Raw genomic sequence first — 26,410 nt, 5'->3', positions numbered from 1 at the left:
GCGGGGGGGGGGGGCTCCCCTTTTCTAGATATTTACCTATTAATGTTACAGAAATATTGGTAACATTTGAAATTACTAATTTTTTTTAATAATGTCATATTTTTCTACAATAATTTTGTCTGCGAATGAGGTACTCCGAAGTCTGAAGATGACTCAATATAAAGTCGAAACTGGTTACTGGTTATTTGTACCTTTTATTTTTAAGTAGTTATTTTTAAGTAAAATAATAAACATAAAAATGGCATTGTAAGAGTCAGATAAATAAGAGAGGTCTTCTAAACGATAAATTGAACCATATATTTTAAATTTTATCTGTTATAACCGTACTTAAGAACTAACTTAAAAAATAACATTAAAAAATTGATATTCGTTGCATTACATTACATTACAAAATTGATATCACTACTAGTTTCGACCAACAATTCTGGTCCTCTTCAGATGAAACATTAACGTGAAATATAAAATTATGGATAACATCAATACTTAAGTAAAACTTGTAAATAGTTATATAAATCTGAAAACAATTGAATAAACGTATATTAATTAAAAGACTGTAATACTGAATTCTAAAAATAATAAAATTAACAATGCGCAAACATACCAAGAGATTTACATATCTATATGTGAAAAGTCTTTTAATTAATATACGTTTATTCAATTGCAAAAATTAAGTAAAAAACATAAAAAGGCTATGAAGAGTCAACGCTGTTACCAGTGCGCAAAACATACAATCTTAAAATCTAATACATAGATACAATGTCGAACGTTTCGATCCCTAGTTTCGGATCATCATCAGCGACAAATTACAAATAAAAAATTAAAAAATACTCAATGTTGTGAACAATGATGTTGTCCCGCAATAATATAGAATACATCCACCAACTTGAGGTAAGACCATCACTTCTTCAAGTGTAAGTATGTATACGAATATGAATAATTGAGTATGCTACGAAATATATAATAATACATCAAAATTAATTGGTGGTAATCTTCCATGCAGTTTATGTAACAAATTTTTTCTAATACAGAATAAGAAACTACTTAGAGAATTTAAAAATAATAAATATAAAATGATTGGCAAAATGAATAAGTTAAAACACAAGAAAAATTTGTTATTTACAAACAGAATTAAAGAAATTATATATTTTTGGAATATCAACAATGAAAATAACAATAGTAATGACCACAACAAATATATTTTTACATTTAATAAACTGTTAAACTGTAGGGAGGTTGGCATTATAATCCATCGGAATTTAATCAGGGTCATCCATTTTTATCTCTAATTAATTTAAAGGATAGATGGTTTATTAATCTCTCTTCTGTTGACATCCCCAAGCAGATACAATGTTTATTACAATTGAATGATTCTTTTTCACTTCCTCTTTATAACAAAAGAAAATTATTTTTTGAATTCATTAAAAATTGGGAAAATAGTATTTGTAGATTACCGATTCAATTCCAAAATAATTTCAGAAATAAGGGGGTTCAAATTATCAATAAATTATTTAACTTTTCGCACTCTAGAGTAAATAAGCCATTGTATGATAGTACTTAACTGGTTAAAGAAAAGAACAAGACGTTTTTTAAAAAATAATAGTAATTTAATTATGACCAAGGCAGATAAAGGTAACGTGACAGTGGCTCTGGATAAAGATTTTTATATTGAAAAAATTAACGCTATGCTTGGCGATGTCAACACGTACATTAAGTCAACATCATTGTTCACAACATTGAGTATTTTTTAATTTTTTATTTGTAATTTGTCGCTGATGATGATCCGAAACTAGGGATCGAAACGTTCGACATTGTATCTATGTATTAGATTTTAAGATTGTATATGTTTTGCGCACTGGTAACAGCGTTGACTCTTCATAGCCTTTTTATGTTTTTTACTTAATTTTTGCAATTGAATAAACGTATATTAATTAAAAGACTTTTCACATATAGATATGTAAATCTCTTGGTATGTTTGCGCATTGTTAATTTTATTATTTTTAGAATTCAGTATTACAGTCTTTTAATTAATATACGTTTATTCAATTGTTTTCAGATTTATATAACTATTTACAAGTTTTACTTAAGTATTGATGTTATCCATAATTTTATATTTCACGTTAATGTTTCATCTGAAGAGGACCAGAATTGTTGGTCGAAACTAGTAGTGATATCAATTTTGTAATGTAATGTAATGCAACGAATATCAATTTTTTAATGTTATTTTTTAAGTTAGTTCTTAAGTACGGTTATAACAGATAAAATTTAAAATATATGGTTCAATTTATCGTTTAGAAGACCTCTCTTATTTATCTGACTCTTACAATGCCATTTTTATGTTTATTATTTTGTTTGTAAAAAGAGTCCTTTAGTTTGTTTTAATGTTATTTTTAAGCATTAATTGTAAGTAGCTTTTATTTAATTATGGTTATTTTGATATACTTAAAATTAATTGATTATCTAATGGTATGCTTTAGTATTAAGTAAGTTTACAGTATTTTTATTTTATTTATAATTTGACTCTTACTTAGTCTTTTTTTTATTATTGTTGATTATTGAAAACTAGGATATTTTCTGATTTGACAAAAATAATGTCTTTTAAAATTAATTTTTTATTTAATTTGAGTAAAATTAATTTTAATATAACTTTAACTGAATTAATTTTTTGTTTATTCAACTTAATTAAATTAATATTATAAGCCATCAAGTTTAATTTAATTTAGTTTAAAGAAACATTAACTTATCCCTGTTATTTACTAAAATTTAAATTAGCCGAAATGTTCAATCAGATATTGCGTCACATATATAACAAAATTGCTTGGATACGCATAATTTACATTTTATAATTATAACACACTGATTATTGTACAGTTATTTACTCACTTGATCTTATGTATTATAAGTTATTGTTTGAATTTCGAAAGTCCATTAGTAGTTTATTGTTAAATATGGGCTGTGTTCCAAAATTCACTTCCAGTGCTGAAAATGTAGTATACATAACGTAAACTGTAGATTTTCAGCGCTTGTAGTGAATTTTAGAATATAGCTTTAATGTTACTAATAATTACATAAATAAATTGACAATCCAAAAGCAACGGTGGAAAAACAAAAATTAACATTAATTTCTGCACACAATACGCGAAAACATTTGTGCCACGCGGCAAGAGACGATAGCTAATAAATTTTTAGTTCTTATGGAAAAATGACGTTCCGAACAAAAAATGTAAAAGCTAAAACTCTAGGGACCGATTGTTCCATCTTTTGGTAAAGTTTACTTGTTAGGTAAATAGCACGATTACCCAATCACGTGCGCGGATTGCCAGATTTATCTAACAAGTAAACTTTACCGAAAGATGGAACAAGATGGCTCTAAATATATTAAAGTAGTACAAATATCATTTATTTTTTATCTAATAACCATGTTATATTTAAAAAATTACTAATTAAATAATACTAAGCGTATGAAACCACATCTAGATCGAGAATGGTGGTCAAAATAGCTAATAGAAAAGTTGTCGGTATTTCGACTCAAATAAAAGAATTGCACTACTTTGGCATACCTAGAACTTTAGCAAGAGCTAGAGATTCTAGCAAGAGCACTTCAAAAGAGTCCTCTTATAGTAAAAAATTATTTATAAAATATACAATCTTTTGTGTGGTCGTTCTAAATATAAATTTGAATATATTTAATATATATAATATTGAATATATAATATTAATTATAATATATTGAATATATTATTATTTAAAGTTATACTCTTTAAATAAGAGTATTTAAGGGGGCATATATACCTAGAGGTAAAGAAAAAAAATCAATATTTTTACATATTTTTTAAATATGTCTTAAGAATATTTCTGTAAAGTTTTACATCAATCCGGCGAAAAATAGAGGAATTACACGAAACTATAGATGAATTCGAGCGCGTTGACACGATAGGTAGGCACGCCTGTGACACGACGGTTCAAGTTCATGCAAGTCGAAGGTCTTTCTCTATTCATTGTATTTACCAATAAGAGCAAACCTCAGAAAGCTCCATTTCAAAATACGAACGATTGTTTGGATAAGTTTTGTCTAGACGAGTAAATGAGAAGATCGAAACGTTAACAACAAAAATAGGTCATCAAGATCAGAAAGGATCTAGAATTCTTCGTTTGCAAAATTTTTGAAAATTGAAATCCAAAAATCATACAAAAAATCATTATCAGGCTGAGCAAAAAAAATTATAGTACATCTGCCAAAAAAATTAGAAATAATGAGTGATGTGCCAAAGAAAATACATCCCAGTACCGCATTTTAAATTTTATAACAGTATTTGCAGCTATTTCATGTGTTTCTTGTAAAAACTGTAGTGGAAAAATGGATTTTAAAACAGATAGCACTCAAGGTCTCGGTTTTAAAATTTGTGTTATATATATTGTGTGTCACGTTCCGAGCGCGTTTCTTTGCTTTCCACGCGAGTCGCGTGGACGCGACGAAAATTTCGTGGGAGCGCGAGCGCGGAGGCGCTCAGGGCGAAACCTTAGCTGATTTGTGTTTGTTTATTTCTCTTTTTCTTCTTCCGAGAGCAGCACTGTCACCAGTGCCTTTTATTGGCACGAAAATTTTTATGCGACTATAATTTTACTCCTCGTTTACTTGCGACGTTCAGAAGAGCCTTCTGCCTCCATCATTTTAAAAATAAGAGAGAAAAGATTTTTTCGGATGTTTTGCTTTTACAATAGAGAATGATACTCTCTTATGACTGTGTCGTCATGACATCTACGTCTCTTTCTCTCATTGGTGGATTTGGAAGGTCTTTAAATGATTGAATTCAACGGTTCTATTCGTCTATTATATTTATACTACTGAGCAGTTATTATTATTATGTATATGTGGGGTAACCCACTTCTCCTTATTAGCTTTGGCCGAGTGGGCTTCCTGACGGGAGCTTCCGTCGGTGAGAGAGGTAACCGGGGTATATCTCGATGATTTCCAATCAGCGATTTCAGATGCCCGATAAACTGGCGAGTTTATTTGTTGATCCAACAATTTAACGTAGATGCAGATAATTTTATTCATTATAATATTTCAAGAATCAAATTGCAAAATATGTCTCTGTACGTGCCTTCGTAGTTTCTTTGTTATAAAAACGAAGCTGAAATTTCGTAGCAAAATATTATTTCTACAAAACAAAATATTTCACGGTTATATCTATGGTTATATCTATGGTTATATCCGCATCATGAGTAAGAAATAGATTATTTTATTTATTATATATATATATTTTTTTTTTAAAAGCGAAAATGCAAAATTTGGTTTTTTCGGAAACTTCGTAAAACATATATTAAAGTTTCATGTCAAAATATTTCTCCTACAAGACAATAATATTATCTATATATATCAGGTGTCTTAGACCACCCGTACACCCTTTTTATCTCCGCAGGATGAGTTTCAATCGAAAATGTGTTCAAACTAAAATTGTGGGGTTCCAAAAGATCTACTTATTGGTTATATCAGTTTGACCTTGGGTGGCTTTGCTAAGGTCAGATCAAGGTCACATTGATTTTTTTTAAATGGAACATCCTAATTTTTATTCTAGAATCTAATAGCCGATGTTAAGAGCTTTCCAAACCCTATAAGTATCTTTCGATTAAGTAAATCTCGAGTTATGAAGATTAGAAGTTACAGTACCGCCTACATATATGTATATATATATATATGTATATATATGTATACATATATGTATATGTATACAGGGTGGCTGAGAATAACCGCCTAATATTTCATGCGTGGGTAGAACAAACTATACTGAGTCAAAAAGTCCTGTACCATTTTGCGATTGCAATAATAGTTAACGAGATATTAATTTATAAAAATATTTGAATTCGCCCGGCCCATCGTCAAATACAAGTGCGCCGGGCGAATTTAAATATTTTTATTAATATCTCGTTAACACTATTACTGCAATCGCAAAATGGTACAGGACTTTTCGACTCAGTATAGTCTGTTCCATGGTATAAAGACAAGGGTATGCTCGTCCGGTGGTAGACTACTGCGCAGGCAACAAGCATACGTCATATTCTGCCAGTTTCGGCTATTTCCGAAGCGGATCGTGTTCGTGAAATATGGCCGCTATACACAGGCTGTATGGATAACCTACATCTGGCTAGCATCCGTGTGTTGTGTTTATACGTACATACTATAGTGAGGATTGTGACTTCATTGCGAAGAAAAAAAATGAGCTGTGCAGTAAAAGAATGCACGAATCATTTTCGGAAAACGAAAGGTGGAAAAATAATACGTTCGAATTTACCGAGTAACAATGACGTATGCTTGTTGACAATTCTGATTGGCCAGTAGGCGTAAACGTGCGCACGAGCATACCCTTGTCTTTATACCATGGTCTACCCACGCATGAAATATTAGGCGGTTATTCTCAGCCACCCTGTATAATATATACATATAATACATATAATATACATATATATATGTATAGTGGAGTGCAGATATGTATCTGCATCGCAAATGAGGTGTAAATGAGTATTTTCGTTACTTCTGCCAACCCTTAAAGCCTAACTCAACAGTTTAAACATCAACAAAATGACGTACACAATACAATTTTAAAAAATTTGAACACGAAGAGGATAATTGTTTCAGGTCAACCTTCGCTGTTGTAAAGAAATGCAGATTTTAAAAGTTTGCAGATTTTCTTGCCTCCAACATTTTCTTATTATGCCTGGTTCCCGGCTTTACGTGACTTTTTAGAGACATTATTCCCATATTACTCAGTTGTATAATGTTTTTACACATAAAGTAAAGTAAGTCTCTGTCTCCACTTTGCCTTTTTGAATCCCAAAAAATTTGTTTCAGTGTCCACTCATCACGAAAAACAGTTTTTCTTAATTTACTCATTATTATAACTAGGTGTAAAAATACCTATGAATAGAAAGTAAGAAATATCACACCGAGAAGAAAATCAAACGACAAGAATAAATCGATTCTTAAATTCTGCTATTAATGCGAACAGGCTAATGATGTTTTCATTTAATTTAAAAAATCTCAGGGTAAACAAATCAGCAACACATCTCATAACTTATCATCAAACAATTATCAGTTTACCTTTGGTATGGATTGGATTTCCTTCCTTCAAAATAGAAGAAACATGTTTAGAACTCAATGGCTAAGCACTATACACAATGCACTATCTTTACAACAGAGTTGGGAAAGTTACTTTTTAAATGTAACGCGTTACCGTTACCGGATTTTTAGAATTAGAAAAAGATGAAGAGCAAATTGAACCTAGATTAAAATTAATCTGCATTGGTGGAAATGGGCATAAGTGTTAAAGTTGACGACTATTCAGGTTAAGAAATCTGTCACAGTCACTAAACTACATAGTTCAGTAGTCACAGTCCTACAATCGCCATGTTTTCGACATGCATTTCAGTGAAATGCGTCTCGTTACTTTTCGGTCAAACAGGCATATCTATGACCTAGTTTACACCCAGCCGTCCAATCCCGATTCACTTCGAAGTGAAGTGGATTTATGGAATGTTTACACCGGATTCACTCTACTCCGCTGAGAAAAGAGGATTGAAATCAGTCGAAACTAATCCGTTTACACCCAAGCAATTTCACTTCACTTCGAAGTGAATCGGGATTGGACGGCTGGATGTAAACTAGGTCTATGAGTGCGTTCAGATTCCCAGTAGGAATTTCCCACTCAAGTGCCACAGGAAATCCCAACGCTAATAATGTAAATAAGTCACTAGATGTGAACTGGCCCTAGGAATTTTTCCAAAACAAGTTATGCCATTGGGCTATTTCACTAGGATCCGAAATTTACTATAACCTTATTGACCATGACGGCCGTGACCTATCAAAGTGTATAATCAAAGAAGTAACGATACAAGTAACGACGTCAATTTCGTTACTCGTTACTAAAGAAAATATAACGTCGTTACTTTTTCGTTACTAATAAAAAAAGGTAACGGCGTTACTAAAAAAAAGTAACGAAAAAGTAATGTCGTTACAAGTAACGCGTTACTTCCCAACCCTGCTTTACAATGCAAATAACAATAAAAAAATGAGAACAAATTTCCTAACATACGAAAGGTCTAACAGCAAGTAACACGTTCAAATAAATTGCGAGTCAAAATAAAACATACACGCACAAGACAATGGTGCATTAGCGCCGCAAGATCACGGCAAATCATAAAGCGAAAAAATTATCAGCCGAGTTGGCTTGAAGAACGAAGCGGAATGATTTTATAAATTGTGGCGTCGTGATATAAATAAATTTCTTTACAGCTATTTTATTTTTCCAGAAAAATGTGCTAAATCCCTGATTTTTCCTGACTTCACTGACGCATTTTTAAATGCCCTGACATTTCCCTGACTTCACTGACTTCCCTGACTTGTAGCAACTCTGGTGTGGTCTGTCGAATGCCTGTTAGTTCCTTGAAATTCCTTTGTTTGTTTAAGGCTTTTCTGGAAAAAAATGCGCGAGCTGATGCTGGCTAGAATGGTTTCATTAATTTCCCCACAATCCAACGTGACTCGTGGATGCATTCTCAGTTGTATATGTATAAGTGCATTAACGCGGGATATGTGATTTATTGTTGTTTTTGCAACGTAATGATTAATTGTGAATTCAATGATGTCAACTAACTGTCTTCGCTATGCTCTAACCGATGGTGGTAATGGTTGCATAATATTATGCATTTATATGCTCGTTTCTTTGTTTTATAAATTACGCAAGAACAGTGCACACGTCGTTTAATTTCGGCAGTTTCTAACACGACCTATAGGCTTTACGTAACTGTAGCTAAACGTTCATTATATGATCGCGCTATATTATGTATTTTTCGCCTTGTAAAAAATGGGATGCCGGATAGGCGCACCGGACGATACAGTGAGCTAATATCAATTCCATCTTGTCCTTACATCTAATCTTCATACACAATCAATAGACGTTTCATATTGTAATGAGATTATTAGGCATCGGATTGAAAGGTGCGCAAAAATTTTATGAACTAATGGACTTACCACTGTTCGTTGCACAACACATATATGACATAATAGTAAAATGAATTGAAGGTTTAAAGGACTCTATTATTTTTAATAATAATTCACACGTTAAATAAGGCGAATAAGAGTCAAATTACAATATGAAATCTAATTTTGATAATTTATTCTAATATTATATATTGCGAAGAATATCACGTAATTTTTGGCGTTTCGTCCCGGCTTCCACTACTGGACTCATCAGTAAGGCAATGTAGTGGAAGCCTACCTTAGACGCCTGTTTAAGTTATTAGATCGAGAATCTATATATACAGATATACGCGTATCCAAGCACTTGCGAGAATCTTTGCGAATATCTATAGACCTCTGATGGCGAGTCGACGTAGTAATATTCTTCGCAATATATTTATTCAAAGTAATATATGTGTTACCCTCCCACCCCCCCCCTCCCAAATTGCGCGCCGAAAGGATTTCGGACTTGCAACGCTGGGATATTTCAGATGATTAGAGTTGCGTTGCAAGTCCGAAATCCTTTCGGCGCGCAATTTGGGAGGGGGGGGGTGGGAGGTTAACACATATATTACTTTGAATAAATATATTGCGAAGAATATTACTACGTCGACTCGCCATCAAAGGTCTATAGATATTCGCAAAGATTCTCGCAAGTGCTTGGATACGCGTGTATCTGTATATATAGATTCTCGATCTAATAACTTAAACAGGCGTCTAAGGTAGGCTTCCACTACATTGCCTTACTGATGAGTCCAGTAGTGGAAGCCGGGACGAAACGCCAAAAATTACGTGATATTCTTCGCAATATATAATATTAGAATAAATTATCAAAATTAGATTTCATATTGTAATTTGACTCTTATTCGCCTTATTTAACGTGTGAATTATTATTAATAATAGTAAAAAACATATACGTAGCTACTAAATTCGTCTGCAAATTACTTTTACGGAAAGCCGTCAAAGAAACAAAAAAAAACCCAATGAAGCAAAAATTTGTGAAGAAACTGCAGAACTGACTGTTTCCAAGGACGGTACTTGGAAAAAATGCAGATTCACATCGAAGTTGCTTCTGTAATTGAATATCGCACAGGGAAAATACTTGATATCATTATTCAAAGTTTGTACTGCGTGAATATTGGAATAGAAAGCAAGACACTACTGAATACTTACAGTGGAAAACAGAATATGAAACAAATTGCTCAGAGAATCATGAAGGAATAAGAATCGGCTGGAAAAAGTGAAAGTCGATGCTATAAAAAAAATTTTTTTGCGATCTGAGGAACTTCACGATGTTAAACATATAAACTATATCGGAAATGGCAATTCAAAAACTTATACAGAAATTGTCAATTCAGCGCATTATAAAGACACCATTATTAATAAAAAAAAAGTCACATACAAAAACAAAAAGCTGGCTTCACTTAACTGCAAGTGCAAATAACATAAAAAGCTTGGTGGCAAAAATTAACTTACCACAAAAATGATAGATAAATTGACTGTATATTACGGATTAGCAATAGTAGATATTGCAATTCAGTATAAAACATGAAGAAAGCTATTTGGGGGCGACATATTTGCATTGCAGTTAACAAACAAGATCCGCGAATGCACATATGTATGTCGCTACAGAAGACGAGGATCGCATATGTCAGGCAAAGATGCACGCGCTAAGCAACATCTTTACCTGACATATACAAGCAACAAAGGAAGCTCTATAAAGCTGATAGGACCAAATGAGCAGAATCAAATCGGACCTATTGAAATTTTTAGTACTCATTTTGTACTAATTTATACCATCAAAAATAATTTTGTAATCTGTGCTACTTTGAAAAAAAAAAAAAAAACATGGCGCTGCCAGTTTAATATTAAGCTGGCAGGACCAATTAAAAATACGAGAGATTTATAAAAAATAAATAGGATCGAATTTGTACTAATTTGTATCACCAAAAGAAATTCTATATTATGCGTCATTTCCAAGAAAACAGTGGCACTGCTAGTTTAATATTTAAGCTAGCAGGACCATAAGGGCTCAGGCAGACGAGCGATTTTGTAGTGCCACAATCGCAAACGTCGACCGTTCATACGGAGCTATTTTCTGGCGCTACAGAAAAGCATCACGAATTGTCGCGTTCACATAGCTCCGTATGAACGGGTCGACGTTTGCGATTGTGGTGCTACAAAATCGCTCGTCTGCCTGAGCCCTAAAAAAAAAAACATAAAGGCAAAAATGAACAAAACTGAATTTGTATTTATATGTACCATTGAAAATAAGTTAATATTTTACACAAAACCTATATGAATCTGTGACACTGGACTTCAAGAAAAAAATATTTTTAATGAGCATTAAATTAAGTAAAGCATTCTTGTAAGTCAAATGTCAGATTTCACATAAGTGACCTAATGATGGCTAGAAGATTAAAAATAATTATACAGTTTACATATCTAATACAAATTATATTATAAATGTTATAAAATAAAATAATTACAAGAATCATATAAAGTACGACAAAGAAAAACATGAACATTTATTCTTCTTTATAATATATTAATAACACTGGAGTTACTTCTGCATTTTCTTTAATAATTTTTTCTTTTTTTCTCCAAATTATTATATTCTACCCATGTATCTGCTCTCCAACAAATGGTTGTGTAATGGCCATTGATTATACGCTTCTTGTCATTATAGGATTTTTATATCCAACAATCCCGAGTAAGGACCCCGCACAAAACTTATGGAAAATGGTTTTCGGTCAAATTGGCTGAAATTTTACTATGTTATAGTTTTCGCCATGCTGATAAAAAGTTATCATTGCACCAAGTCCCAAAAGTCAATATTTCCCAAGATATAAAGGGTCAAAGTAGTGAAATATGGTCATTCGTAGGAGTAAGACGTATGTTATAAGTATAAGTGATACATTGATATTTATTCACGAAATAAATAAAAATCGATTTTTACATGTATATATGTACAGGGTGTCCCAGACTAACCGGAAAATATTACATGAACAGGTAGAGCGAACTGAACTGAGTCGAAAATTGCAAAACGGTAAAGGACTTTTCGACTCAGTTCAGTCCGCTCTACCTGTTCATGTAATATTTTCCGGTTAGTCTGGGATACCACAGGGTGTCATTAACCGATTAAATTACCTATCTAGAGCAGGTAGAGTAGATCGAATTAAGTCGAAAAGTCTTATACCATTTTGCAGTTTACGCAATATTTAACGAGATATTAGACCTTAAATATAACCGAATAAACGCGTTCGTCCGGCCTACTAGCGAATATCCGCTATCGTTAGCTTGGCGCGCGGGGAGTGGGAAACGCCTCGCGCCGCGCACACCACCGCAAGCCTCTAAACTCTGACGACACGCGAAATGATTTTTATTTATTTCGCGAATAAATATCAATATATCACTTATACTTATAACATACATCTTACTACTGCGGATGACCATATTTCACTACTTTGACCATTTATATCTTGGGAAATATTGACTTTTGGGACTTGGTGCAATGATAACTTTTTATCAGCATGGCGAAAACTATAACATATTAAAATTTTAGCCAATTTGACCGAAAACCATTTTCCATAAGTTTTGTGCGGGGTCCTTTGTGTATATTTTTATTGAATAATAAGATCTGCAAAATAAAAGAATGCATTTATTATTTATGAAATTATTTTGTAAGTTATGATTTTCTTTTATTAAAGGAGAAAATGCGATATATAATATTATTATTTCATAAATAATAAATGCATTCCTTTATATTGCAGATCTTATTATTTTTGAATTATTTACAACGACAATTAAGTCTCGAACCACATTAAAAAATCCTGCAAAAATCCATTCAATAAAAATATATATAAATAAATCGCGAGATTGTTAGGTATAAAAATCCTATAGTGACAAGAAGCGTACAATCAATGGGACATTACACAGCTATTTGTTGGAGAACAGGTACATGGGTAAAATAATTTGGAGAAAAAAGAAAAGTTATTAAAGAAAATGTAGAAGTAACTCTAGTGTTATTAATATATTATAAAAAAGAATGAACGTTTATGTTTTTCTTTGTCGTATTTTATATGACTTGTAATTATTTTATTTTATAACATTTATAATATAAATATTAATAAAAAGGGCCAAGGTAAATTACAAATACAAAAACAACAATACATATAAAACAGTTAAAAATTAAAAATTAAAATAATAAAGATTAACCGGACGTTTCGACTCAGTTCGAGTCATCTTCAAGCGGAAAGACAAAAAGATAATACTTAGCTTACCAAATTATTTCCTTAAATATATATACATTATGTAGAGAACCTGTAGTGAGATGTATCCTATAATAGTTTATTTATAATAGTATTGGCCAAATTTCATTAATTCATTAATTGTCGTCAAAAAATATGTAAAGAAATATGAAAACTAAAAAAAAATTTTTTTTTAATTCAATATTAAAATATGGCACCATGTAAAAGTCAAATAAAATTAATTGGTATAAGTAATAAAGTTATATAATTGTATAGAATTAAAAACTAAAAAGTAAGAAATAAAATGAAAAATTACCTGTAAACAAATATAATACAAACAGCACTCTACCACACATGGTTGAAGAAGCAATGAGATAGGAGGGGATATTTAATGTATTGTATATATAAAGTAAGGACATGGAAAGGAAGAGAGATTATGGGGAAAGAAGAAAAATTGTAAGAAAGAAAGGTAGGAGTCATGTAAGGCTTCTGTATCTTTTTGTCTGTTAAGATCACACTTCTATTTTTCAATGTACCATTTCAGATATTAAACGCTTGTTGTAAGAAGGTTCGCTATTCAAAATCGCAACATTACTCCAATCAAAATTGTGATTATGACTGATACGGTGGTCAGTAATAACAGAGAGGGGGCCAGTTCTTTTATTAATATCAGACATATGTTCATGTATTCTAGTCCCCAATTTCCTCTTAGTTTGACCAACATAACTAGCATTACAATCCTCACACTGTATTTTGTAGACCATATCTTGATGTGATAATAAATCAAGTTCATCTTTACCTCCTTTTATGTATCTTTTTAGTATGTTCGGGTTTGTGTAAGCAATTTTACAATTAAACTTGAGAGCTTCAAACTTTCTGAAATTAATCTAACATATGGTACGTAAAGTAATTATTGCTATTATCTTTCTTATTGACTAAATCTTTATTGCTATTGTGAAAATAAAAGTTCAATCTATTATGTATGGTCGAGGAGAAGATAAAACTAAAGAGATAGCAATTATTTAAAAAAATATTTATCATATTAATCACACACACAACACAGATTAGCCTGCTGAAATCTCGGATGAGACAAGGAAATAATTCTATCAAATGTTCCAATAACCATACCTCTCTTGTGATATATAGAATGGTGAGAGTAAAAATTGAGAAAACAACCAGAAAACGTTGGTTTATGATAATTTTAAAATGAGTTATTGATCGTCAATATGTAATAATAGTAGTATCAAGAAAATTGATCTTGTTAAATTCTCCAACTTCCATAGTAAACTACAACTTATGCTATATAATGAATTAAAAGTATTTAAAATATCATTTAAAGTGTCAAAACGTGTCGCAATCAAAATGTCATCTACGTATCGGAAATAAAAAGTTAGTTTTAAAGAAAAGCTTTCAATGGTTTGAGACTCCAAAGTCTTGCATAACAATTTCGGCAACTATAGGGGATAAAGGCGACCCCATAAGTATGCCAAAAATCTGTTTATAAATTTTCTTATTAAATGTAAAGAAAGTAGAATCAAGAACCAATCTTAATGCAATAAGAAATTCATCTAACGTTAATTTGGTATTGTGAGACATATGATTCCATCTTTTTTGTATGCTGTCTTCCACCAAGTCAATAGGCACACATTAGTGAATAAAGATACAGAGAATATAGTCGGAATCAATAATCATACCATTTAATTTATTAATAAGGTCGAAACTGTTTTTTACCTGGTTGGTTATCTCAGGGATACTACTATGGATGTAATAATCTCCCCCATAATCTCTCTCCCTTTCCATGTCCTCCTTCTTACTTTATTCTACATTAAATACCCCGTCCTATCTCATTACTTCCTCAACCACGTTATGATAGAGTACTGTTGTTTGTATTATATTTGTTTATAGGTAATTTTCCATTTTATTTCTTACTTTTTAGTTTTTAATTCTATACACTTATATAACTTTATTACTTATATCGATTAATTTTATTTTACTTCGACTTTTACATGATGTCACATTTTAATACGAAATTAAAAAAAAATTTTTTTTTAGTTTTCATATTTCTTTACATATTTTTTGACGACAATGCTTAATGAAATTTGGCCAGTACTAAATAAACTAGGATACATCTCACTACAGGTTCTCTACATAATGTACATATATTTTTAAGAAAATAATTTGGTAAGCTAATTGTAAGTATTATCTTTTTATCTTTCTGCTTGAAGATGACTTGAACTGAGTCGAAATGTCCGGTTAACCTTTATTATCTTAATTTTTAATTTTAAATGTTTTATATGTATTATTGTTTTTGTATTTGTAATTTACCTTAGCTCATTGCCCTTTTTATTAATATCTATTTTTATCTTAAGAGCCACTTATTTACTTTGTTATTTATAATATAATTTGTCAGATATGTAAACTGTATAATTATTTTTAATCTCCTAGTCACCATTAGGTTGTGAAACCCGACATTTGACTTACAAAAATGCTTAACTTAATTTAATGCTCATTAAAAATATTTTTTCTTGAAGTCGAGTGCAGCAGAGTTACATAAGTTTTGTGTAAAATACCAACTTATTTTCAATGGTACAAATTAGTACAAATTCAGATTTGTTCATTTTTGCCTTTGTGTTCTTTTTTATGATCCTGCTAGCTTAAATATTAAACTAGCAGCGGCACTGTTTTCTTGGAAATGGTATAGAATTTTTTTTTGGTGTAGTACAAATTAGTAAAAATTCGATCATATTTATTTCGTTTTTCTTTTAGATTGGTCCTGCTTAATAACCCATTAACGCCTGAATAACATAAAACTTTACGTTGACTTTGACCTCACAAATTTTAATGAAATCACTATCAGTTTTATTCGGAACCAGTTTTTTTATATGTTTTCAGGTGTTCTCTACAAGATACAACCATAAAAAAAGCAAAAAATATCAATTTGTATTGTTTGACTAATTTTCATTAAAAAGCGCGTATTTCACACGTTTTTTTTTTTTACAAAAAGGCCGATTTTAGGCACACATATGGATTCTTCTTACTAAAAATGGCTCTAAAAGTGTTAGTGTTTGTACTTGGAAAATATGAAGGCAGTTTTTTTTAATTTTTTTTTTGCAAAAATGGCAGACCTTGGAAGGTAAAAAAAATTACAATTTATCTTTTTTGCACACGGTATCAGAGTTGATTAGTTTATTTTACTCTTATAATATACATTATGGGGGTTTTGAGGGCGCTGATTACGATTTTGATGTCAGAATTCACAAATTCAAAATGGCGGATCCAATATGGCAGTCAAAATATCGAAAGAATTCAATTTTTAGGACAAAACAGTTAATAGGGGGTTTTTGATGGCGCTGATTACGATTCTGATGTCGGAATTCCAAAATTCAAAATAGCGGATCTTATATAGCAGTTACGAATGTGGGGAAACTGATATTTTTCAGCAGAAAATTGGCAATAAAGGGTTTTTCTAGTCTCTCATTATGAATTGGCTGTTGATGATTTTACAATTTCAAAGTTTTGAATCCAATTCAAATTGCACATTGTGGATAAATTGTAACAAAGGGGAAGTTTCATCAAATTCAGCAAAAATCTTATTTTTTGAGTGTAACTTTTTTTATCTATTCAATCGATTATTAGATACTTTGTATCGTCTTTTGCCATTATAAATGTTGCCCGATTCTCACCGCGAAATTTCGTTCTGAAAATTGAATTTTTTCAAAATGTCGACAGCCATTTTAAATGTTGGAATTCCGACATCAGAATCGTAATCAGCGCCATCAAAAACCCCCTATTAAGAGTTTTGTCCTAAAAATTGAATTCTTTCAATATTTTGACCGCCATTTTGAATTTTTGTATTCTGACATCAAAATCGTAATCAGCGCCCTCAAAACCCCCATAATGTATATTATAAGAGTAAAATAAACTAATCAACTCTGATACTGTGTGCAAAAAAGATAAATTGTAATTTTTTTATCTTCCAAGGTCTGCCATTTTTACAAAAAAAACTGCCTTCATATTTTCCAAGTACAAACACTAATAACACTTTTAGAGCCATTTTTAGTAAGAAGAATCCATATGTGTACCTAAAATCGGCCTTTTTGTAGAAAAAATACGTGTGAAATACGCGCTTTTTAATGAAAATTAGTCAAAAAACAATACAAATTGATATTTTTTGATTTTTTTTATGGTTGTATCTTGTAGAGAACACCTGAAAACATATAAAAAAACTGGTTCCGAATAAAACTGATAGTAATTTCATTAAAATTTGTGAGGTCAAAGTCAACGTAAAATTTTATGTTATTCAGGCGTTAATGGGTTGCAGCGCTACGTTTTTTTTTTTTTAAACGCACAGAGTACAAAATTATTTTTGATGGTACAAATTAGTACAAAATGAGTACTAAAAATTTCAATAGGTCCGATTTGATTCTGCTCCTTTAGTCGTGCCAGCTTTATAGAGCTAACAAAAGGAAGGATACGTCGTCAACATCAAAGCGATCTTTTAGAAGCACCCACTTCAGTAGGTTTACTTTATGGCTCTAGAGTAGATAATTCAACGTAAGTATAAAAAAAACTTATGTTTTTGTAGTTTAAACTAAATATAAAACTTTAAACGCGTTTTTCTCAAAACATAGTTTTCGAAACGCGTTACCACTGTATCTTGAAAACGGCTTAATCAATCGATTTAAAATTTTACATACTTTTTTCTACATACTTAAAATTAGTTCTTGATGTAAAATTTTTTCCTACAATGTTTAAATTTTTTTCGTCGTTAAAAGCGAGCAAAATTTTTTGTGAAAAATCATTATATCAATTTTGACCAGCTGCTATTTTATTCAAACACAATATTTTGAAAAACAGGTATGTCAAGTACGAAATCTATCAAGTCCTGTGCGAGCAGCAATAGTCACAGTAAACCTTGTTTTGAATAACATGACGTACGAAAATTTTAATAACAACTCTATTTTGTATTATTTTTTAAATAAAATTTTAATGGTAAATAGCTAAAAGTATCATCTTTACAATGGAACAAACCCGACTTTTCTATCTCTATTCATTTTTCCACAAAAAAATTCGTAAAATTATAGAATAGTCTTCATTTCAATGCATGTAGGTGTAGGTATATATGCACCCTTAAGAGAATTGTGAGCAGTTTATAAAATTCCTGGTTTTTTTTTATATTTTTCTATAACTTTTCCAAATTTTCCCTGACCAACAATTTACACCTTCGTGAACCCCCTGGCACCCGACTTTAAAAAATTAAAATTTTTTAAACAAAATGATAATATTTCGTTTATAGTTGTTTTTTGTAGTAATAATAATTTCGTTTGTAATTACTTATATTAAAAAATTTAAATTTATAAGAAAATATATAAGAACTAATTTTACCAGAATATATATACATATTTAAATATTGATGGCATAACATCCTTCTCTTATATCTTGACGCATTGTCTAGAATATAACGAAATTATTGGCCAAAACTTCTTTAACGTTGCTGTGTTACATTATACGAAGGTATTTGATATATTTAATATTGCAGTCTCCAACAATTTATTGATATATATCATACAATTTAATTTTAATTAATTTTATAATATTATCTTAGCCTTTGATAATGTTTCTACACTATCAAATTGAGCATTTCTCTCTTGTTGAATTAGATTGAGCAACTTGCAATGCTAATAATCAACATCATTAACATCTCATGATGCAACCAGAATTTGTGCAACATATAACATTATCATTTATAAGATTTGCGTATTGTTTTAAATAAATTTATATATATATAAATATAATATATATTTTTTAACTTTGAAGATGACCTAAGCGAGGTCGAAACGTCGTTTTGTTTGTTTATCAAATTCTTCAAATAAAATTCTCTATAATAATATTCTCTAATAATATGTAGTTATTTATTACATTCTTTGTTGTTAAGTGGATATTATACGTTTCTGGCTCATAGCCTTTATACTGTATTTAATTTTAAAAAAATATAAAGGTTTAAAAAAATGACTGTCACCCGACACATTAACAAAAAAAAAATTATTAATATATTTTGATTCAGAATCGTAGTTTTTTTTAATGATTTTCCTTTCGTTTGTAGTTGAGCCGTTCAAAAATTATGAAAAATCAGAAATTTAAGATATCTTGAAAATAACAGATTTGAGATATCTTTAAAATTAAAAAAATTCACTTTTTACAATTGTTTAAATAATTATATCTCGCGAACGGTGCAACTACAAACGGAAGTAAAATCACTACTAACAACTGTAAACGATTCTAAAGGATATGCCGCAAATATCTTGAAAATTGGCAAAGTTACATTATTTGTTTATTGCTAATTTTTCATAACTTTTGAACGGCTCAACTATAAACGAAAGGAAACTCATTACAAACAACTATAAACGATTCTGAATTGAGCCCTGTAAACGGATTTAAGATATCTTGAAAATTAACAATATTTACTTGTAGTGCATTTGTTTAAATAATTATATCTCGCGAACGGTGCAACTTCAAACGAGAGCAAAATCACTACAAATAACTACAAATGATACTAAAGGATATATCGCAAACAGATTTCGAATATCTTGAAAATTGACAAAGTTACGTTTTTTGTTTATTATTAATTTATCATAACTTTTGAACGTGCAACTACAAACGAAAGGAAAATCATTACAAACAACTACAAACGATTTTGAATCGAAATATATTAATAATTTTTGTTTTTTGTTAATGTCGGGTGACAGTCATTTTTTTAAACCTTTATATTTTTTAACATAAGTAATTACAAACGAAATTATTGTTACTACGAACAACTATAAATAAAATACTTATTTTGTGTAAAAAAATTTTAATTTTTTTAAAGTCGGGTGCCAGGTTTACAAAAATCCAATTTACATTTCTATGATTTTTCCTGGTTTCCAGATCTATGACAGTATATCGAGTGTACTCACTGTTAAAAATTCTTGAGCCGAGATTCGAACATTATAATCAAAGGTACACTCGTCCTCCTCGACAAATTGATTCGGATTAGTTGTCCATTGTTGAATCTGATCGACCGTTATTTGCATAAATACTATTAGATAATACATGATTTCTGGTAGCATATTATCCAACAGATTCATGAACCTCTTACGATCCACAATAGTTTGAACGAACTCAAAAATTGCAATAATCAAACTGTTGGAATTAAGCACTTCGCCTAGAAAATATACACACATATACTTATAAGGAAAAATTAATTATTAATTACAAGAATATAAATTTATCACAATAATATATATACCATCAGAATCGACTTCTTTATCATTGATATTTTTATCAGCATTAACTGTTATTTCTTGATAAGTCTTTGCACTTTGACATAAAGTTTCCCATATGGGTGGCAGCATTTGAGGTAAAAGCTCCGATACATATTTAGGTAATTTCATAACAAGACAGTTTATAGCTTTAATAATATCTGTTTTGAACCCACAATCACTAGTTTGACCATTAGGCACTCTGAGGCACTCAACAAACTTTTCACAGAACATAGGAATGATAGGTTGCAGATACTGCTCTATAAATTCCTTCTCATATGCTCCCGTGTGAGCAACCAAAGTTGTAATCGTTATGAAGATTTCAATTGCATGTCCACGTGTTCTAATCGAATACTGCTGCAAGAAATGCGAAATTAGAAATACGGTAAAAAAGTGTATTTTAAAAAAATATGATCAAATTTCCAAAATGCATTTTGTCCAAAATTTTATTTTTTGAATTAGAAATGGCATAGTGTTCAGTGTTGAAAGACTCAGTATTTTAAACTACTCAATTTATATATTGAAAAAAGTCTAGACATTTGAAGTGCATGATATCCTTTAACTAGAGACAAACAAAATGCATTTGTTATTAAATATTATTAGAAATAGTTTAGCAATTTTAATACTTTACATTACTGATTAGCAGATTATTGTCTGTAGAGCGCATAGTTTCCTTATGTCTTTCTTTCTCGATTTATGAAAATTATAAATTTTGGACAAAATGTATTTCGGAAATCTGTCCCTATGTAGAAAAAACATCTCAATCTTCTATTAAAATTACATTTTCACTTTGAAATATCCTGTACATCTCTTGAAGAATAACAGGTCCTACATTAGGCAACTGAGCGTCTGTCAAATCCCGACTAAATTCTGTTAATACTCTCATCGCTCCATGAACAGCATATTCGCTCTCTTCTCTCAAACAGCTAACAAGTACATCAAACAATCCAGGCCAATTTTCAGGCCAATCCCAATATGCTATACCAGATATTGCATAAGCTACTGCAGTTCGTACCTAAGACAAAGTCCTATCTGACATTTTGCACAAGTCAAACGTAAAATAAAATATTCTACCACTATGTAAAAATACAAACAGGATTGTACAGAGTTAAAAAAAGTGTCACAAGTTTATATCTCGGAAACAAAGCATCTTAAAGAAAAATGTTTCATACAAAAGTTATATGGTTTGGAGTAGACATGTCAATATCGAGCAAAAATATTGACTATATATATATATGAATATATTCAGACATTTTAAAACAGCTTCCCAAGATCAAACCAATGGCACCATATCTTAGGTCCTCTATATCAATGACAAATTCGGCACATATGTACTGATTCTGCTCTGATAATGTCCTGGCATAGTGCAAGTACAGAATTATTTTGGTGCTATGCCAAACTGTATTATCAGAAACATCAGTGCAATATTTCTTGAACTCTTAGTTCATTCAATTGATCTGAGTTAATATAAATTCAGCATTACACAGGGTTAGTTTTTATTTGCTGAATACGACAATGTGGATGCACTTATATAACATGCATAAGCCGAATGTGTGGCATTAAAAAAATTTGCAATCAGTGCACATTAGTGTAGTCTATCAAACAAACGTTATATACTTTTGTACAAAATAATTTTTTAAATGCTCTATTTTTGATAAATAAATTTATAATATTTTAACTGACACCCTATATAAAACATTATTTCTAGTTAAAATAATTCTTAGAACAAATTACCTTACTAATAGATTCTCGAAGTCCTAAGGGAAGTAACTCTTTAATCCTTTCTTTGACAGCATTATCAAGCTCTGGTGGACGGAATTTCTCAGCCAACAAGCACCAGTGTGTCTCAACATACTGTTTCAACAAGATAGAAGCTAACTGCCTGATGGGCAAATGACTGTTGGGATCAATCACAAATTCTGTCAAATGTATACCGAACTCCTCAGTCACCTCCAAAGCTTGAATCTTTTGCTCTGCTGCCTTGCGAGTTTCATGATGTGGTGACAAAATCCCAGTTAACGTTTCATATAGAGCTTCTTTCAATGAACCTTGTATATCGCTAGCAGTCATTGTGCAAAACAAATACTGGCTTACAAACTAGCATCTGCAAGACAAGCAACACCCTTGGAAATGAGATGTTCAATTGTCCGTACTTTACTTATTTTTGAAAAATTTATTTAAAATACAGAGTAACCACTATTCTGCTATCAATTGTGTTGCTTCCATGCCTGCTTTTCACATGACAACATCCGATATTTCAAAACATCCATATATGATACGAGAAAAATTACATTATCTGTATAAACAAGCGAAAAACAGAATGAGTCAAATTAAAGATGAAGATAAAATGGACGTTATGTTACTCAATATTAGTTGCTTTCCATTTATACACAAGTGAAACTGAGTCTGAAGTGAGTTTAGTGTGAAGTATTCAAATTAATAGTTGCTTTCCATTTACACCGATTCTAAAATAATTCTCACTTGTATTCGCATTCTCTTGAATGCGTGTTCTTTTTGCATTCTGAGAAATGAGATTTAACTGAGTTTTTACCTATAAACTGCACAAGATCGAGACCATGTGCTTTACTGAGGCTTATATTTATAGTCGTGTTTCTGCTAAGAAACTCAACTGAAACTAATTTTGAGTAGTGGAACAGTTCAAAGACGAATCTTCAGAGTTGATTTACTTCATATTTTTAATCATAACTCAAATGAGGAACTCAAATGAAATTTGTCTCGAGATATAATTAAAATACTCTTTTTCACGATTCAATAGTCAAGTTTTTAAACAAAATTTTGTAATATGTATTAATAATACGTATTAATAACCTTCAAAAAAGTAGTGAAAAGTTATAGTGAAATTCTTCTTTTTTATGTAAATATATTAGCTTGTTCCATTTTTATATGTATGTGTCATATTGATGTGTCAGTGACTTGAATTCGGAAAGGTTACTTTCAACAGGTGAAAAACATAAGTTTAATCGATATTTTCGACATCGATTCCATTGTATCTCGTCTGATACGCTCTTGAGATAAAATTGGAGAAATGACTAAATACGGGTCTGAGTTTCGTAGACTCACTTTAAAAATGAGGTTATGAACCTGTGTTATTTGTTAATTTTACCAAAGCAAGTAGTAACATTATTAATCTGAGTATTTTATACTCAGTTCACTTCAGACTCAGTTTCATTTGTGTATAAATGGAAAGCAACTAATGACGTCACTACTTGCTTACTTTGGTAAAATTAGCAAATAACACAGGTTTATAACCTTAATTTTAAAGTAAGTCTACAAGGCTCAGTAAGCACAAAATCTCGATTTTGTGCAGCTTCTAGGTAAAAACCTCAGTTAAATCTCATTTGTCAGAATGCAAAAGAAACGCACATTCAATTGTGAGTTAACGTCACAAGTGAGAATTATTTGAGAATCGATGTAAATGGAAAGTAACTATTGTTTTGTGATACACGCGTCACTACATTCACGATGACGTGAGAAATGAATAAAAAATTGCAAATTTTATAGCGACTCTATCTTATTGTCTCGTGTTACATTGCTGTTGATTCAATTATCCAAAATTTCTTATTACGCTAAGATGTAACCGTTTATATTTTAGATCAATACGACCATAGACTTATAAGATAGACAGAGCGCTCATACGAGAGAAGCTGAATAGCATAGACTAGAGAACCTCTAGTAGAGAGAATCGCCAACTTGGTCACGTGACCAATTACGTGATTGGCTGGAGGAAATGAGCAGATTTGGGCATCTCGACACCCCAGATAGCCAAGCAAGATTTAGCATATGGGACAAATTGATGCACTGCGTGTATTGTTTTCAACTTGTGGACAATTTGCTGTCATTGAAATCTAATTGAAACTGAGTTAGCATCAGGAGGGCAAATAGACTTCATGAGTTTATGAAATTGTAAGAGTATATATTGAGAAATAATAAACTCGTCACGTCGACAGCAAACTGACAGCACACCTTGAACGTAGTGAGCATTCATGATGACAACTTGCCAACAGATTGCTGAATTCTAAGGAAAACTTTACATAACGTCAGGACAACAGACAGTTTGTGGAAACACCTTGGCTTTAGTTTGGTGAAATTCAATGCGAAATAAGTGACAGCAAATTGGCAACATATTGTCCTCATTTGGCTATCTGGGTTTTCTTCCAGATTTAAAATTCTGATTGGATGATCTAGAAGAATACACCAATAACAGCGAGCGCTCTCGTAGCGCTCTTTTCTGCTGAATGCGCCCATTGTCCTCATTTGGCTATCTGGGACCAATGCATTACGTCAGGGCGAGTTCACACCTTGACGGAAAAGCGGAAAGCGGAAGAGCAGTTAACCGATCAGAACTCGCGTTGGTAGTAAATAGTACAAAACTAACAGAAAGTTGACTACTTGATTGGCTACTGCTTTTCCGCATTCTGCTTTTCCGTCAAGGTGTGAACCCGCCCTAAGGGTGCAAACCCATGCAGCGGAATAACGTAACGCGGAACGAGAGTAGAACCAATCACGAGATTCTCTAGAAACACGGAATGCTCGTTATTGGTTCTGCTCTCGTTCCGCGTTACGCTATTCCGCTACATGGGTTTGCACTCTTAGTATAGGGACTCTATAATGAACATCACGCGTGCCCCCGGGGGATAAATGGCAAAAATCTGAAACACGAAATCACATTTCGATGGTAAAATAGGAAAAAGAAAGAGATGGAATATGACATATATTGCATTATTTTATTATTAGTAAAGTTCGATGGAATCAATTGGAATGCAATCTGTTGTAAAGTGCAGGCTACATATTTTACTATGTTCTTTTATTTTTGTTACATATGTTCTTCGCTATGACCAGCAGCAAGAAGTGCCTCGATCCATTATTTTTTAAGTACAGAATTCGATGGAATTCGCTATACAATACCAGTCACATTAATAGATTAACATTGATTTTACAGTCTAACATTGACATGTAATTTAATATCTCATAATGTTTAACAATTTTACTTTCAAATACAAATAAAGTAAATAACTTACCTAAAAAATTGTAACCGATTCTAATTTTCTTAAACAATAACAAGAAAGAAGGAAGCACAAAGCAAAGCCTATCACGGTCAAAGCTAGATCAAGATGCTTATTGGGTGTTTACGACAAATAGTTGGATTTCCAATCCGATCAAACAGTGGTACTCAGTTGGTGCATTTCAAAAAAACTCCCTAGCTTAATCGGATTTTGGTGTCTGTCTGAGGGTGCCGTCCCATTAAGCACGGATCGGAATGACGGATCGGGTATCTCACTAGAATTGAGCATTCCATTCCAGTTCCGTTCCGTGACAGTTTTCTCTACCCGTCCCATTCAGCAAAAACGGAAAGGAATCTAGTTACAAAATATATTTTACCGTTCCGATTCAATATTTTAGAGAACTCACAACAATATTATCAGCAAGATAATTGCACAAATTATATGTATATTATTGCTTCAACTGCTCAAAATAACGAAATATCGATGAATCAAGCATATTGATCAACGATCGACGCAACATTCTGTTCCGTTTTTGCTAAATGGGACGGGTAGAGAAAACTGTCACGAAACGGAACTGGAACGGAATGCTCAATTCTAGTGAGATACCCGATCCGTCATTCCGATCCGTGCTTAATGGGACGGCACCCTCAAGGAGGTAATCGGATTGAGTTGAACGGATCGTGAGAGAGGAACAATTTTGCGAATTTGCGTATGAACTTAATAAAAGCAGAGTGCATAAAGACAAAGAGATACATACGTTAACTATTGTTGTAATAATTATTGTGTATTTTATTCTAAAATGTATATCAATAATGGAATTATGTA

The 26,410-nt window shown here is 31.5% G+C and overlaps 1 protein-coding gene across 1 annotated transcript in view; it reads right to left on the bottom strand.

The window, feature by feature from the left end:
- The window catches only part of Ipo9 (Importin 9), a 58,210-nt gene extending 35,279 nt beyond the window's left edge, over positions 1 to 22,931 (bottom strand). Inside the window, exons 1-4 of the mRNA XM_018549099.1 lie at positions 22,296 to 22,931; positions 21,343 to 21,576; positions 20,549 to 20,915; positions 20,217 to 20,464 (exon numbers count right to left, since the gene is read on the bottom strand). Of these exons, the coding sequence (XP_018404601.1) occupies positions 20,217 to 20,464; positions 20,549 to 20,915; positions 21,343 to 21,576; positions 22,296 to 22,631 (1,185 nt within the window). The 5' untranslated portion in view covers positions 22,632 to 22,931. The remainder of the gene's footprint in view (positions 1 to 20,216; positions 20,465 to 20,548; positions 20,916 to 21,342; positions 21,577 to 22,295) is intronic.
- Positions 22,932 to 26,410: the final 3,479 nt, after the last annotated feature.

Source organism: Cyphomyrmex costatus, unplaced genomic scaffold (assembly GCF_001594065.2).
Source record: "Cyphomyrmex costatus isolate MS0001 unplaced genomic scaffold, Ccosl1.0 scaffold78, whole genome shotgun sequence".
In the NCBI taxonomy this organism is placed as follows: Eukaryota; Metazoa; Arthropoda; class Insecta; order Hymenoptera; family Formicidae; genus Cyphomyrmex; species Cyphomyrmex costatus.
The sequence above is the reverse complement of the archived record's forward strand: the minus strand, read 5'-3'. Positions and strand labels throughout refer to the sequence as shown.